Source organism: Antrostomus carolinensis, unplaced genomic scaffold (assembly GCF_000700745.2).
Source record: "Antrostomus carolinensis isolate BGI_N321 unplaced genomic scaffold, ASM70074v2 scaffold15002, whole genome shotgun sequence".
In the NCBI taxonomy this organism is placed as follows: Eukaryota; Metazoa; Chordata; class Aves; order Caprimulgiformes; family Caprimulgidae; genus Antrostomus; species Antrostomus carolinensis.
This window is the reverse complement of record NW_010300273.1, coordinates 8,076-23,398: the sequence shown is the minus strand read 5'-3', so window position 1 is coordinate 23,398 and position 15,323 is coordinate 8,076. Positions and strand designations below refer to the sequence as shown.

At 42.0% G+C, this 15,323-nt stretch overlaps 1 protein-coding gene across 1 annotated transcript in view; it reads left to right on the top strand.

Annotated features, from left to right (window-relative positions):
* The window catches only part of LOC104521167 (uncharacterized), a gene marked incomplete at both ends in the record, with an annotated part of 14,775 nt that extends 3,769 nt beyond the window's left edge, over nt 1-11,006 (top strand). The window contains one exon of the mRNA XM_010163082.1: nt 5,223-11,006. Within this exon, the coding sequence (XP_010161384.1) occupies nt 5,223-11,006 (5,784 nt within the window). The remainder of the gene's footprint in view (nt 1-5,222) is intronic.
* Between the last annotated feature and the right edge of the window lie 4,317 nt (nt 11,007-15,323).

The following is a 15,323-nucleotide window of genomic DNA, read 5'->3' as shown; positions in this document are numbered from 1 at the left end:
GCTGATGCTCTGGATATCTTGGATAGAGACCAGGAACCAGTTGTGGAACTGGAACTGAAGATCTGGCGATGTTTGCTTCCTGCAGCAGTAGTACAGCTTACTTTTTAAATGTTAGAATAATTTAGTTTGGTCATACTTAAAATACTGCAGGCCCTGCGTTGTATAATGTGCATGGAACAGGGAGGTGAAAAGTGATTGGAGGTGGAGGGGGAGAAGGGGAGGACAGTTCCCAGGAGGATCATATGGATCATTATTCCTGCTTCACTTTTTCCTGAAAGCTTAGATATACAGGGAGGGTGGGGGAAGTTGGCTGCTGTTAGCAGCCCTTTAGTGATGATGGATTTTTCATGTGGATTTTTTTTTTTACACTGAAAACTTCAAATAGTGACTTGCTCTGTCTCTAAAACTCTGACTTTCTTTTATTATTATTATTATTATTTCCTTGTTCCTAATTAACTCTCAATATCTCTTAGGGACAGATTAAAGTGCAGGATTCTTTAAGTTAACTCAAATCCTCCAGTACAGCATGTCCAAATGTGTGAACTTAAAATGTAGATGCTGATCTCTCATGTGTCAGGGGAAACAGAACAGAAACATTTGAGAAGCAGCTATATGTGTGTCGTGGTAGCAGAGCTGGCACTTGTCCCCTTCGGTGCTTTCTAAATTCATCCTCAGATTTCAGGCTCTCATACTCCTGGGAATATAATCACTCAGGCTCTGAGTTACATCAGTATGGAGAGCAACCGTATGTGACCTCTGGGTTTCATAGGCTTCAGCACTTGGTGTTTTTTCCCTCACCAGTGTGACTGGGTTGGAAAGGCTGCCTGTCCTTTCAACAACTACTGCATGTTTTAGAAGGAAAGCAAAGGAGTAAGAAAAGGAAATTTTAAATTATCTACAATTTTCTGTTGTTGGATTATAATTTCATGTTGTTTAACAAGTAGGTTTAACATCTCTGGGCATCTCTACCCCCTACCCTTCCACATTCTCCTCAGACAGTAAACACCAGAGAGATTTTGTCTAGCTGCTGCTAGTTTTATCTTCTGTTCCCTAGCCTTTGCTGTGGATGGCAAAGCAGAGTAATGGAAGTTGTGACTTCACGTGTTAATGGGTGGTAGATTGGGTATGGATCTTAATCCAGAACTTTGATAGATGCAGCATAAGTCATTGATTTCTTAACATCTTTTATAGCTTCACACCCTAAACACAAACCAGGCAGTGCTGTCCTCATAAGTATCTTAATAACTAGGCAGTACTCTTAAATGTTCCAGGATAATTTGAATTTGCTACCATATATTCTGAAGGTGGAGGAGGTTAACTACAGGTATTAAAAATTAATCAGTAAATTTGCAATGTGCTTCCAAACAAACTATTTCTCTGTAATTATTTATGCCAAATAAACACTTTAGACACATAAAGATTTTACTTGGTGTTATTAGTTGTTGTAACTGGAAGGATAGCATTCTTATGGTCAGTATTTTAAGGTCTTCAACTTGCAAATCCTTAATTGTGTGCTTAACTTCTAAGAGGAGGGAAAAGTTCCCTTTGATAACTCTTGAGTGCAGCGAGACAATTGCATATTTCAAGTTACATATGCACCTAACTCTTTGCATGACAATATTTTTTTTAACATATCATCAATTATGTGCAGTGACTATTCCTAGCAAAATGACTTTCTGCCCTAAGCTCTACATGAGCTATAAAGAACATTAATGTTCTCTTGTGCTTTGTCATTTGCATGTTTTGTTTTAAATATTACCCTACAGTATGAAGTTTTCCCTTAATAATGCCAAGCTAGTTTAGATTACAAACAAAAGAGATCAAGTAACCACAAAAGAGAACACATTTTATTTTCCTGTATTTACAAAACCCCAGCTTTTAGGGTCGTAGCTTTATGTTTGATCATATTGAATGGGTTGTCTGAAAATACATGCTCCCTGCAGGTAATTATTGATTGCTAATACATTTTCATGTAGATTGGGTTTTACTCAAGGGAATTATCTTCAGCATGTGGTATAGTTTCCCTGTAGTGTTATTCCCTTTAAAAAGAGTGGAAGATAATGGGAGTAGGTGTGACCTTAAGAGGTCATCTGGTCCATCCTTCTGCCCTAAAGCAGGATCAACTGTGCTTAAGTCATTCCCAACAGATGTTTGTCTAACCCCAGCAGTGTCTTGCAGACAGAAAAGCAAGATTACAAAAAAAATGAAAAGGAAGATGTAGGGTATCTTCCCTATAAAATTTTCCTTGTCACCTACATCAGAAGGAGAAAATAAATGGAGATATCCAAACAGGTCAGTCTGGACATATCTTATTATGGTTGGAAACTCGAACCTTTCAAATCTCTGTTATGCCCTGAATAAAACATTGAAACAAGCTAAAGTAGCAGAGATGATGAATGTGTACTGCTTCATTCTAAAAGTGATAGTTTAAGTTGCTGTCACAGCATGTGCCAGCACTGTCACTTTAATTCTATTTGGCTTGCATTAGTTACAAAGTTGTCCCAATTCTTTCATCTACTTCTGAGTAAAATGAACAAGTTTTCAGCATTATTAAACACCATAAAAATTGTTCTAGTTGATTCATAATGCTGAATAGCTTAGTTCGTAGGATTGTAAACTGCCTGCTAATTTGCAGGTTTATTACTATAACTTTACAAAGTTGCTACCAGCATGGCAGTGGCAATTGTATTCAAGAAAACCACTTCACATGTATTTGAAACTGTTTCACATTTAATAGCTGCAAGTAGAAGTCTAATGTAACAAAGCAGTCATAGAGGTAAAGATCTGAGAGAAATTTCAGTCAGCTGAAGTCTATGAAATGCAAATATATAATGATGTGTGGTCTGATGACATTACCAATGGTTCAATCCTAGATTTACTACCATGCTTTTTTTAAACTCAGTTGACAAATGGGATTAACAATGAGTAAAGAATCGGAGGTTAAAGATAAGTGATAAGGAGAAGCTCTAATTGTAGGTGGTGTTTTCTACTTTTTCCAACACTCAGTTTCACAGAGGTTAGAGGGCTTCACCACTCCACCCCAACCTGCACCCACATTTCTTCTTCCACTGAACACTATATCTCTGACAGGAGCGTGCTTCCAGGTTGAAGAACTCTGGGCACACAACTGCTAATGAGCAATTTAATCAGAAGATAGACCTGTAATATGAACAAAAAACTGGGATGGCAATTGACTCTCCCTTTTCCATCCCCTCCCCAATGCAATGTTGTGGGGTTTGCCCTTCCTCTTCTAATTAAGGGTCCCCAAGTGCAAAATTAATATCAAATGATAAACTCTATTCCTTCCTTAGTGAAAACCCCCTGGCATCTCCTTGTTGTTTGTTCATGTCCCATCATGCCCCATGTTGTCAGTGATCCAACAAATACCAGATATTGCACTGCCACTTATGGTGCTCTCAGTGTCAGTCAGTTTTATATGGATAGATGTTCTCAGTGTGCTAGGAAAAGAAAAACTTTTGAGCAAAATAATTTTTAAAAGTTTAAATAAAATGTACTAGTGTTATAAATTAAGTGTACAAGCTGATGCTAAGCATTACTGAAACTTAGTGAAACTATAAATTAATTGTATAGCATAAAACTATAAATTAATTGTATAGCATAGATATTTTACCTTAAACTTGAGGCTCAGCCTAAACATAGACAAATTTCAATAGCTCTTTAAAGACTAGTTCATTGCAATAACTTTGAAAAAGGTTTTTAGGGTCTAAGGCTCAGTCAGTTTTACGTGCAGCCCTCAAAAATTGCTGCAATGGGCAGTCCTCACTTTTAACTCTACCTGGAAGTGTATTTTGTGTAGTGTAGCACAGTCCAAGAGTGTGGGGCTTCAATGATGCCTGGGCAGTTACTGGAGGGCAGTGTTTGTCTAAAAACAACCCTAAACTTCAGGGACCTGAGGGCTGGTCACTGACTCACTTTTCAGTCAAGTATTTTGTGTGTGAAACTTGGGCAGAGAAGTGGAGAGGGGTTCTCAGATTTCTGGAGATTGCTTAAAATCCAGTCTATGCTCAGCCTTACAGAAGGTGTTCCAGGCATCTTGCATAGCTCCAGTCTGTAGGGCACTTTGAATTTCTGAAACGTAGCCTGTTACTGCTCAGCTGTGGCAAAGCTCCAGTGATGGGCTCACCGTGAAGGAACTCCATGCAGCTATGGAACTGGAGAACGATGCCATCACACTGACCTCCGAGCATTTGACGTGTTGTCTGTGTATCTTGCTTTGGATGGGAGGGGGGAGGTGGAAGATCTATTATTTCATGTTAAGTAAATGATGCCCCTTGCTCCTAGGTACAATTCCATGTTCAGTTTTGAGTTATCTTTCACTCCATGTTCCCTAAGGCAATGAAAATATGCCCAGGCTTCCCAAGGGAGGTGAGGGAGATAACAATGTTAACCTATTCCATCACCTACAAACCTAGGTGTGGAAACTGAGGTCTAAGCAGTGCACATGAAAAATATTTAAAATAATTTCTCCTTCTCTGCACTTAGTGCACCCACATCATCTCTGCTTCCATTTAGTCTATCTTATCTTTAAAGGGTGGGGAGATAAATCATAAAAATCGTTATAGATTATATGCACTGAAACAAACCACTGCAATAAAATGACCTCATAGGGTGTGTATTGTTGTATGGTCACATCACTGGGCAGGGTGAGACCTTGGACCTTTTGGTGAGAATCGACTGTGCTTGTTAGTTGGAGAAAACATTCAACAGATGGGCCCTTCTTTATCTTCTGCTACACAATAAAAGTATAGCCAGATAAAAGCAGTTACTGTGGATTGCACAACATTTAGCTTTCTGCAAAGTAGTCTCATAGAAGGAGAAACTAAAAACCTTTCTTTGAGGTACTGGTGGGTTTTTTTCCAGTATTTTTGTCATGTTTTCCCATGTTCCTGCCTTAGTCTGTTAGATGTGTGTCCCCTGTCCCCACACTTAACCAAGATAGATTCTGGAGTGGTTAAAATGCATGCCATGAGCATGGTGGATGTCAGGTAAGGCTTATTTTCCAGAGTAATGAGCATTTAAATCACTGTGATGTGTTGTCTGATGGTTTAGCTCCTGAACCCAGATTATCAGCTTCTTGGTGCATGCACTGCATGGCTTTGAAACATCAATGGCACAAGCTAGTTTTATTCTTTGCTTCATTTGCTTCATATTCTTTGCTTTTTTATTGACATGAAACAAATAAACATTTCCATTGTTGGCAGCGTCAGTAATGAAGGCATCAGTAGCTACAATGCTGAAGATGTATCCAATCCAAATTCAAGCATGGTGTCTTCCGAGGTGACAGGACAGAACACTATCTTGCAAGAGCAAGGAGGACAAACAGACTCTGATTTCTTAAAGCAGGCTGCAGAAGCAAGAGAGAAAACTCTACCAATCTTGATGCCTTTTACAGAGTGTGACGAAGAACGTGTCACAGTAGATGTTACAAGCAGCAATGACGAGTTACTAACCTCAAATTACAATGAGGCAGTGCCATCACCAGGTCCAGTGAATGACAAAGAAGAGGGAACAGCACATGAACCTGTGGACAGAGGCCCAAAATGCAACAACATTGCTGCCACTTCTATGAAAAACAGTGAGAATGAGCCCAGCAACTCGAGCCTGGAGCCCAGCCCTCCTGCGGCAGTTACAGAAATGCAAGGAGTCACACAAATGAGTTTGAGTGAATTGGGATTGCTCTGGCAGAGTGAACAGCTGGGTGGCATGAGGGAACCACATGTCAGCACAGTTCCCCAGGGTAAAGAAGCAGGAGATTATTTTACTGCTCAGGAGGCCAAGCAGGAGCGAGGAGTTTTGGAAGTAGGTCAGGCACAGACTGTAATGCAGCAAGGTAGACAGAACACAGATGGTGGAGAGGGTCTGCTAATGAAAAAGGAAACCTTAATCCTAAATTATCCAGTAACAGGAGGCTCAGACAGTGAAAAATTTGAAGCAATTGTGAATGCTCAGGGCTTCACTGAGATCAGTGAAGTCTGTAATCTACAGATGGGGGCTGTAACAACAGCTAAAGGGAATGAGGCAAATCCAGCTCTATCTGGAAGCAAAGGGGAACAATTAGAAGCCTGTACCTTAATGTCAGAGTTGCCTTCTAACCCTCCAAATCTCTTCCTGGTACCAAAGCCTGAAGAGCCTTCGAGGGAATACGTGCCTGGAAATGGTTCTCAGGATCCAATGAGGAGTGAAGCAGTGAAAACAGCCTCTGAGAAAAACGAACCTATTTTTCAAAGACAGCTTCAAAAGGATGAGGAGCCTTTTAGTGCTGAGCATTTCAGTGTGCCTTTATCATTTAAGCAAGAGGAAGAACAAAAATCAGCTGTCACAACTGAAAGCCCAAAAGATGAAGCCAGTAGCAATGAAATTATAAAAGCTGATGATGTGTCTAGAGAAAGCACCACACTTTCTGAAACAGAAAGCATGATCAATCCCACCAAGCAAAGTTCCCTGGTAGATAAAAGATTATTACTGGAAAAACATGCAGTAAGTACTTCTCTGAGCAGATCCACAGAGCTGAATCAAAAAGAAACTGAGGCAAGTCTAACAGGAGAGAAAAATGAAATCAGGACAGAGGAGGCAAAAGTGACAGAAATCAGTGAATTACCTGAGGGGTCAAGTGGGGCAGAAAGACTATTGAACTCTGTTAGTAGCCACCACCAGGACACAGAAGACAGCCACTTGGGACACAATCCCCAAGAATTCCGTCTTTGTGAAAAGACTTCAACAGGTGACCTAAGGGAAGAAGCTGGGGGAAAGCCTCTGAATTTAGACAGTAACTTGAAATCACCCGAAGGCAATTCACACTCTCTTGGTTGTAAACCTGAACATCAAATGAGTGAAGAGAAAACAGCTGCCACAGATGAGCTGGAGAATAAACTCGTGGCTTCACCACAGTTTCCAAGGGAAGCATGCCCACTGAGTTTTGATTGCTTTAACACTGAAGCAGAAGACAAAACTTCAGGCCAGTCAGACTGTAACGGGACTGAAAAGGTTTGTTTAGCTGGTACACACAGTTCACCGCTCCTCCACTCTGAGAACAATAATATTAAGCAGAGTAAGCAGGATGAGTCCTGGGAAAAGGCTTTTGCTAGAGAAACTGTGTTGGAATCTGCATGTAAAAGTGAGAGTCAAGAGAAGCCTGAGAGCTCTAGCGAGTCAGAAGAAAGTACAAAAATGTCCAAATCAAAACTTGAGCTCCAGGGCTTAAAAGAGTTGGCAGGGACTATGGATTTTGTGGCTGTGCAAACCGAGGAGGCCTCATGGGTTTCAGAAACCAAAGAACAGATCAGTCACATCACTGAAGTGCCTCACAGCAATCCAGAGCAAGGACCTGCAGCTGTACAAAGCAGTGCCATGGATGGCAAAGAAAATGAGGATATTCAACAGGAGAAGCACCAAACTGCAGTGAAAAGTTTTGTGGAGGAGAAAGATTTGGCACTGAAAAGTGAATGTAAATCTGATGTGGTGATGCAAGCTCAGCTGGAGCAGGTGGCTGCAGAAAGTCACAGAAATATCCAGATGGCTTGTTCAGAAACCTCCCAAGATGTGATCGGTACTTCAGGAGTAACTCCTCAGCAAGTTCACATAGAGGAAGGGGGTGACAGCCACATCAGCGAAAGCAACTGCCCCTCTGAGAATGACACGTGCAGCTCTTTGGAGACCCTGGAGTGCAGTTTCAGAGAATTGCAGGAAAATGCAGATGTTCCAACTGCTCTTTCCCAAGCAGAGCAAACAGAGAAGGCAGTGTCTGTTGTTGGTGACAGTGACTGCTTTTCAAATACAGGACCTGAACAGCAGAAGCAGCAAAGCAGTCTGACAACTGTCACAAGAGCTGATGATCAGGAACACAAAGAAAGGGCTCTAAAAGCTGAACCACCATTGGAGTTAAAAAATCACAGCAACGTACCAGAAATACCTCTAAATGTTTCAAACCACCTCAATAAAGAATCTTCTGTGCTGGGTCCAGCACCAATACAACATGACTCTGACACAGCAAAAGAAAAGGACAAGGATAAAAGCAGTGCCCTGGTGTCAGAGGATATGTGCAGCAGCAAACGTGGGCAAAGTATTTCTGGTGTGACCATGCTTAATTTGCAAGATTGCAACGAGCAAAACAAAACTGATCTCAAGGCAGAAGAAAACTGCCGCAATAAGCAAAACTCAAACAAGCCTGAGCAGGATAATAATTCTTTGATCTCAACTAGGCAGCATGAAGCAGCATGTCATATTGATATGTATTCTAAAGAATCTGACAAGAATGAACAGCCAGGCAGCGTGTGCAGGATGAAGGATAATACTGGTGAAAGCCGTGCTGCTGCTATAAACACTCTTCCAGGGACACAGAATTCAGCAAGTGCCACTAACATATCCCAGGCTTTGCCAAGTGATACAGAAATAGCACATAGTTCGGATAATTCTGAGAAAAATGATACTCGAGTATCTCCTCCAGAAACTCAAGCAAAAATGCCATTAATGGCAAAAAACTTGCAAAAGATTGAAGGTCTGACTGCTGGTGGGGAAGTCATCTGGAAAGATGGGAACGCGGAGATAAGTTGTGAGGACAGTGCTTCGGTCACAGAAACACACAACATGAAAGGTGATAAAAGTCCAAGGGTGCAAGGATCTCCTTCACTGTTACAGGCTCATGGAGAAGTAATTCCCACGGATAAGTCATATAAATCCAGCTGCATCCAAAAGACACCAGAGGATCCTGCTTATTGTCCAGCAAATTTTACAGCCCTCTCTACAGTGACCTCTGCACTCAGCCATCCTAGCCAGCAACCTGGAAACAATGCAAACAATAGTACTGGAGGGGAATTGCTAAATAATGAGCTGGAAGTGGTAGCATGCCAAAACACCTTAGAAGGTAACTCTAATTTGCAGATTGCTGCAGATTCTCAGGTGTCTGTGCACTTAGGTCCTTCACCTGGGGTAAGCACAGGTAAACCAGCAATTTCAGAAAATGGCTCTGCAGGGAGTACGTGTGTTAATGAACAAGATGTTCCAGACCAAAGCTTTCAGGGTGATGGAAACAAAAGTTTAGCCCTGCCAGAGACTTTAAATGTTGGGCAGAGTACTGGAAACTTAACACAGTTCAATTCTGAGAAGCTGAAGAAAGAGATATCTGCAATTAAATCCAAAGAAACCAAAAGTGAAGTAAACTTCAAAGAACAACAAAGTGACAGTTCAGCAGAGTCTCTGTTCACTCTCCCTGCACTAGAAGGGAAGCTGCTGAGCCTTTCATCTGTTGGTAAACAAGACGGCTGTAATGAGGAAATTGCAACCAATATCTGCATAGATGACAAGTACAGTAAGATCTTAGAGAGACCTGAGAATTCAGAAAAAATGGAAGAGCTTTCAAAAGAGAATAATAACATAACCAGGGCAGAGATGAGTATTTCTGAGCAGTCTGCAGACAACTCTGGAAGGGAGCATGAGGCTCTGACTTGCAGCTCTCTGGACATTGGCTCCAGTCTCCCAGACTTTAGGGAGCATATCAGCCAGATATTTAAAAAAACAGTCCACAGCACACTGAGTGCTGAATTACCCCAACTTTTCTCTGAAAACCATGCAGGCTTCAAGCAGAGTCCAGTGGCCAAGGATACAGCAGAACTATGTGGTGCTGAGAACTTTTCAGAATCAAACAAGGCGAGCAAAGGAGCTCCTGAGGGCACCTCAGAAGCAGAAGGGCAAGAGTTGTCTTTAGCTGCTGAGACTTCCTGCAAAGCTGCCAAAGGCAAATCTCTGCAACAAGAAAACACAGTGACAGAGCTGCCACCAGCAAGTCTCCAGGACACTGGGAAAAATAGGCAGCCAGGTAGCTGTTTAGAAGTGGTCCCTAGATTGGATGATGCTACACCTGCTGAATGCACTCTGGAAAATCTGCAAAAGCCAAGCAAAACCACTGAGCACCCAGAGAGCAGGGAGATGGAAGGAAAGGAAGGCGGGTGCGCTAGTGGCATTGATCCTGAATCTCTAATAAGCTTAGAGATAAAGAAGCAAGGACTGGCTTCATTTGATGGGGCAGCAGCTGAGAACTTCCCTGCATATTCTGACAGTGAGCAACAACCTGCTGTAGCTGTTAACTCTACAGGCGATGTGCAGAAGAGGGACTTAGAAGATGCTGCTACAGCAGAGGGGAATAACTTAATTACAGAGTGTAAGGCAGAACCCGTTTCATCTGAAGAGGATGTAAATCTTCCTACTGAACGGTGCCAGGATCCTAAGCCAAATGAACAGGAGAAAAGTGAGTACAGGGATCCAGATATTGCCAAGAGCATCTCTGACATGGCAGCTTCAACACTTGTCCCGGGAGGATCTTACAATCATGAAAAATTGACAGACAATTTTAATGTGTTACCTGGGGAAAGTCAGGATACACACATTTGCAGCGATTTTATGCATGACATTAAGTCTCAGAATGACATGCGGGTGATACAGAATGATCCAGTAAATAGAAAATGCTTGGAAACACTGGAAAATTCACAGGATGCACAGCAAGAAAAGGAAGTGACCGTGCGTGGGTTAATAGATTACTTAAAAAATGAACTAAGCCAGGATGATTGCTTGCAAACTGACTCTAAACTAGACTCTGGCAATATGACTGAGGGAGATGTAAAAGAGAACAGTGACACAGTGTTAAGTGCAGCAAAGACAGGTAACGAAAAAACTGGAGACACCCCTGAAACAGGTACTGCCAGGCTGTTAGTCACTGGAGAAGGTGACTTAGCTATAAACACAAGCACTGAAGAACAGGAGACAGACCTGTACAAAAATCACTCTCTAACCATTCCTGTGATGGAGCAGGGTGAACATTCTGCATGTACAGATCTTACTGCTGCTGAAAATCAGCCAAGCAAGATGAATTCAGAACACAAAAGCTTACTTCAGGATGGCAAAAGAAAGCTATCACCTCCTGCATTAACCGAGCCTAAGAACCTTGACATCAATGAACTTCAAGACATGGCTGTGACAGGATTACCTACTGAAAGGTATTTACTTTAAATTACTGTGTGAAATGGTTGTCAGGACCCTGGGGCTGGATACAGATACAATTTTCAAAGCGGATACCCATCATCTGGGCAGTTTGGGAGGGCACAGCACTTACTTTGTTCTTAAATTTCTATTAAATATCTGTTCCTTCTAAATGTGGACTATGTGGAAAAAAATTTAAATAATTTTTAAGGGCAGAGTGGTCCTAAAAGCTGAGGAGCACAATTGTTAGCTGTTCTGTCTGCTGGTCCAGATTCTTGCCCTTACCTCTGTGGAATTGCTTACATGTGTTCACATCTTGTAGCCTAAAGTTAGGTAAACAAATAGCACTTCCTGGCCTTAAGTTAGCAAGCTTTCACCTAAGTTTTGGTGACCCAGTTAGATGAGACCTGCAGGATTCACATGGTGGATTACACTGTATAAAAACAAGCCTACAGTACAGCCCAATTACTCATGCTGTTAGTTGTCCAGGCCGCCCTCTTATCCTCCCATATAATATAATTGTATTGACAGTGTCTTTGATCACTGTGTTATTTAGTGTTTCTAAGGACATGAAGTTGTTTCAAGTGTGAATTCTTCTTAGATGGGATTTGTGGAGCCTAAAAGTTGTTGGAGTTGGTTTTTTTTTAAATTTAATTTTATTTATTTTTAATTTTTTAAACCTAGCAGTAACTTTAATAAAATTAAGGGGGTTTTTTATTTGTGAGTTTCAACTTTGCTGTCTAAATTCTAGTTTCTAAATTCTAATTCTTAGTTTAATGTGCAGTTCATTCAGAAGAATTATAATCTTAAAGCAGGTGCTTTCCCTTTATCCACTCATGTCACTGCTCCCTTGGTAACCTCAGCAACTTTCTTGCACACCCTCCCGCTCCTTCCCATGCCAGAGGAGGCAGCTATGACTCTAACTGCTAAGGCAAGAGCTGACAGCAGAGCAGAAGGGGGTACAGTGAGAAGCTGAACTATTTCAGACTACATCAGTGAATGTTCTGCAGAGAGGGAATCTTTCTAGGTATTACCAAAAAAATCATATTAACTGAATGAGGAGGCAAAATGTTTCAGTGCCACATTCCTTAAAGGTTCAAATGATAAAACCATAATAGTAAGTGAAAATACTTAAAGTGTTTCTATTGTTGTGAAAATGTGGGGGAGTTTCTCCTGTTGTGAGTCTGAGACTGAATATGACCTAATTCTGTGAGCAAAATGTATATTAGAAGAATATTAGGAGTGTCAGAAATCTGAACAGCTATGACTTTTCTTTAAGGATCTCTCTATAAAATGACAAGGAAATTAGACTGTTATTTCTTTCTAGCTCTTTTCTTTTTGTTTTCCCTTATGTGATGGGAAGTTTCACAGTGGGTAGCTTTGGAATTACCAAACAAATTGCTGGCATGGCCTGGTTCAGAAACCTTAAGGCACTACAGGGCAGTACATGTGTATGTCTACACATGTGTTTTATATCAGGGTGGGTATCATACTTTAAATAAATACCTGTGGCAAGCAGGGCAGGGTTCTTGAAACAGCTGCTGGCAATTCATGGAGTAGTTGCTTAATACTTGCATATGCTTGAAGAATTTATTATCACCTGTTTTTCCAGCGTGAGGGTTTGTATCAACAGGCAGCTGCTACTTTTGGAGTGCAGCTGTAAGTGGCGTCATACACATACCCAGTGTGCACATGCACGTGGGAGATAACAGCCTGCAGAGCCCTACGCGATTGCAGAGTGGAGACTTACACACTGGGGACTCGCAGAGGTAGAGAGGAGTCTCTGCTTTTGATCAGGCTCCTTTCTTAAAGAAATATGCATTTATAATACAAAAGAAAAGTAAGAATTAATTGAGCCAGCTGGTCTGTCCTCAGTGAGTCCAACACACTGACCAGCACACTTACCCTCTGAGTTTAAAACTGGTTTTGCATGGCTAAATTTCAAGCTGCGTTTTATTCTCTGTGTATTCCAGTCACAACACTTGTTGTTGCAGAGTAGCTTCCAGTTGTTTATTGCCCTCTAATCCTTAAAGAGAACAAACTACTATAACCATAACTACTAGAGCCACCAGGATGATTAAGGGAGTGGAACATCTCCCTGCTGAGGAAAGGCTGAGGGAGCTGGGGCTCTTTAGCTTGGAGAAGAGGAGACTGAGGGGTGACCTCATTAATGTTTATAAATATGTAAAGGGTGAATGTCAGGAGGATGGAGCCAGGCTCTTCTCAGTGATGCCCAATGGTAGGACAAGGGGCAGTGGGTGTGAGCTGGAACATGGGAGGTTCTGCTTAAATTTTAGAAGGAATCTCTTTACAGTGAGGGTGACAGAGCCCTGGGACAGGCTGCCCAGGGAGGGTGTGGAGTCTCCTTCTCTGGAGACATTCAAGACCCGCCTGGACGCCTTCCTGTGTGATCTCATTTAGGTTCCTGCTCTGGCAGGGGGTTGGACTGGATGATCTTTTAAGGTCCCTTCCAATCCCCAACATTCTGTGATTCTGTGTGATTCATGAAGAAAAAAAAAAAATAAAAAAAAAAAAGGTCCCAATTTCTAAGGGTTGACTGTGGGGATCTGGGCCTGATGGAAAAAACTCCAGGGAGAAAGAATCCTCCCCTGTTCTCAAAATAAATAAATAAATAGTAATAAGAAGTATATTATATTTAGGAGAAGGAAATGGCATGTTGTGAATTATTTCAGCCTTGTTTTCTCCCATCTCCACTGATTCTGTATGGGTCTATCTCTTACCAGGTCTCTTATGTTGAAAACCCACTGAACTGTAGTGACGGTGCAAAGTTGCCTGATCTGACTCTTAAATCCTTGTCAGGATTTCTTCCTGTAGAGGAACTAGAGGAATTTCTTTCCTTTCTGGCTATGGCACTGGGTAGGAGGGTGCTCTTGTGATGAACAGTGGATCCAAGGACTGTCTGCAGTGACTCTTGCCCCCACCTCCTTTCATGGTCAACAGATAAGAAGAGCCTTTGTATTTGAAGCAATAGCATGACATCAATATCTTCCCTTCTAATCTTCAGTAAAAAAGGACAATTATTTTTTGGAAAGGAGGCTGTGGGTGAAGCATAAGTCCCAGTTCCTTGTGGAAGTTCATCTGTGCTATTAGCAGAATTAGGGAAGGGTTGGATTTTGGCAAACCTGACTGCCAGCACTGAAAAGGAGTCAAAAAATAACCCTTTCTTTCATGGTTTTGACATTTCTATCATCTACCTGCCAAGTCTGTGACTGAAAACCTGTGTTCATGATGACCACATCTTGGCATCAAAATGTTGACCTTCCCACTTACTATTGGGTGTCTGGCTGCTCCATTTTCCTGTCTGAGTTTTCCTTGGAAAGGAAGAACAGGAGTTGAGAAGGGTTTTTCCTCCTTTTGTAATGTCTACACCCATACTTCTTCATTCTTTTATGGAGGGAGAGAGGAAGTCCTTATACCACTGAAATGCTCTTGTGCAACATGGGGTATGGCAGATGTTGAGCGGAACATGGAACAAAATTGGAAATTATGGCAAAATTTTAGGAATGTTTAGAGGTGGCATGGAGTTGTCTGACATCTTCCAGTAATTCTACTGACTGGTATGTGCAAACTGTGGTTGTCTCTTGGAAAAAGTGCTAAGAGAGCTTTTTGAAGTAGAGACCATGAAGTCATTCCCAGATGTGCATCTATCAGGTACAGAGTACAAATTGCATCATTTGCTGATTTCTTGGTTTGGCAAAACACTCATCTTGTTAAGAGGCCTTTGGGTGTTCCAGGGTTGTGGAGATGCTCACAGACCCAGCTCGGGGCTGGGTGTGCTAGTGAGGGAGGAGCACAAGCAGCTGTGAGCATGCTGCAAGCAATGACACTCATTTTGCAGAGAGGTGAGGTTCTCCTCTGCACCCCTCAGCAGAACTGGTTTGCTGTGCTTGCTGCAGTGCCAAGCAATACACCCAGCACCTTCACCTGCCCTGAATGCAGGGGGTCACTGTGTAGGCTTGGCATTCCCAGAGCTTCTGGGGCTACTGCATATTGAGTTGACTTCTGGGGCTTCTGCTGCAGAAGCAATCCTTATTCCAGCCTGTCTATGCAAATCAGTAGATAAGATGCAGTGCTTCCATAGCTGTACTCATGCAGGTGTTCATTCATTCTCTGTGCTGCCTGAACTTTCCTTGCTGGCTGTACCTCAACCTGCTCCTCACTATATGAGTAGCACATAAAACCAGGTGTAAAGGGTGAGGAGGCTGTAGCACTGCGCTGCTTTGGGGATAAGTGTTTCGTAACAGTTTCTGACACTGCAAGGAACTCTGCTGGGGGGGCCCTTCCCCAGCTATGGCACCATGTTCTAGGCCCTC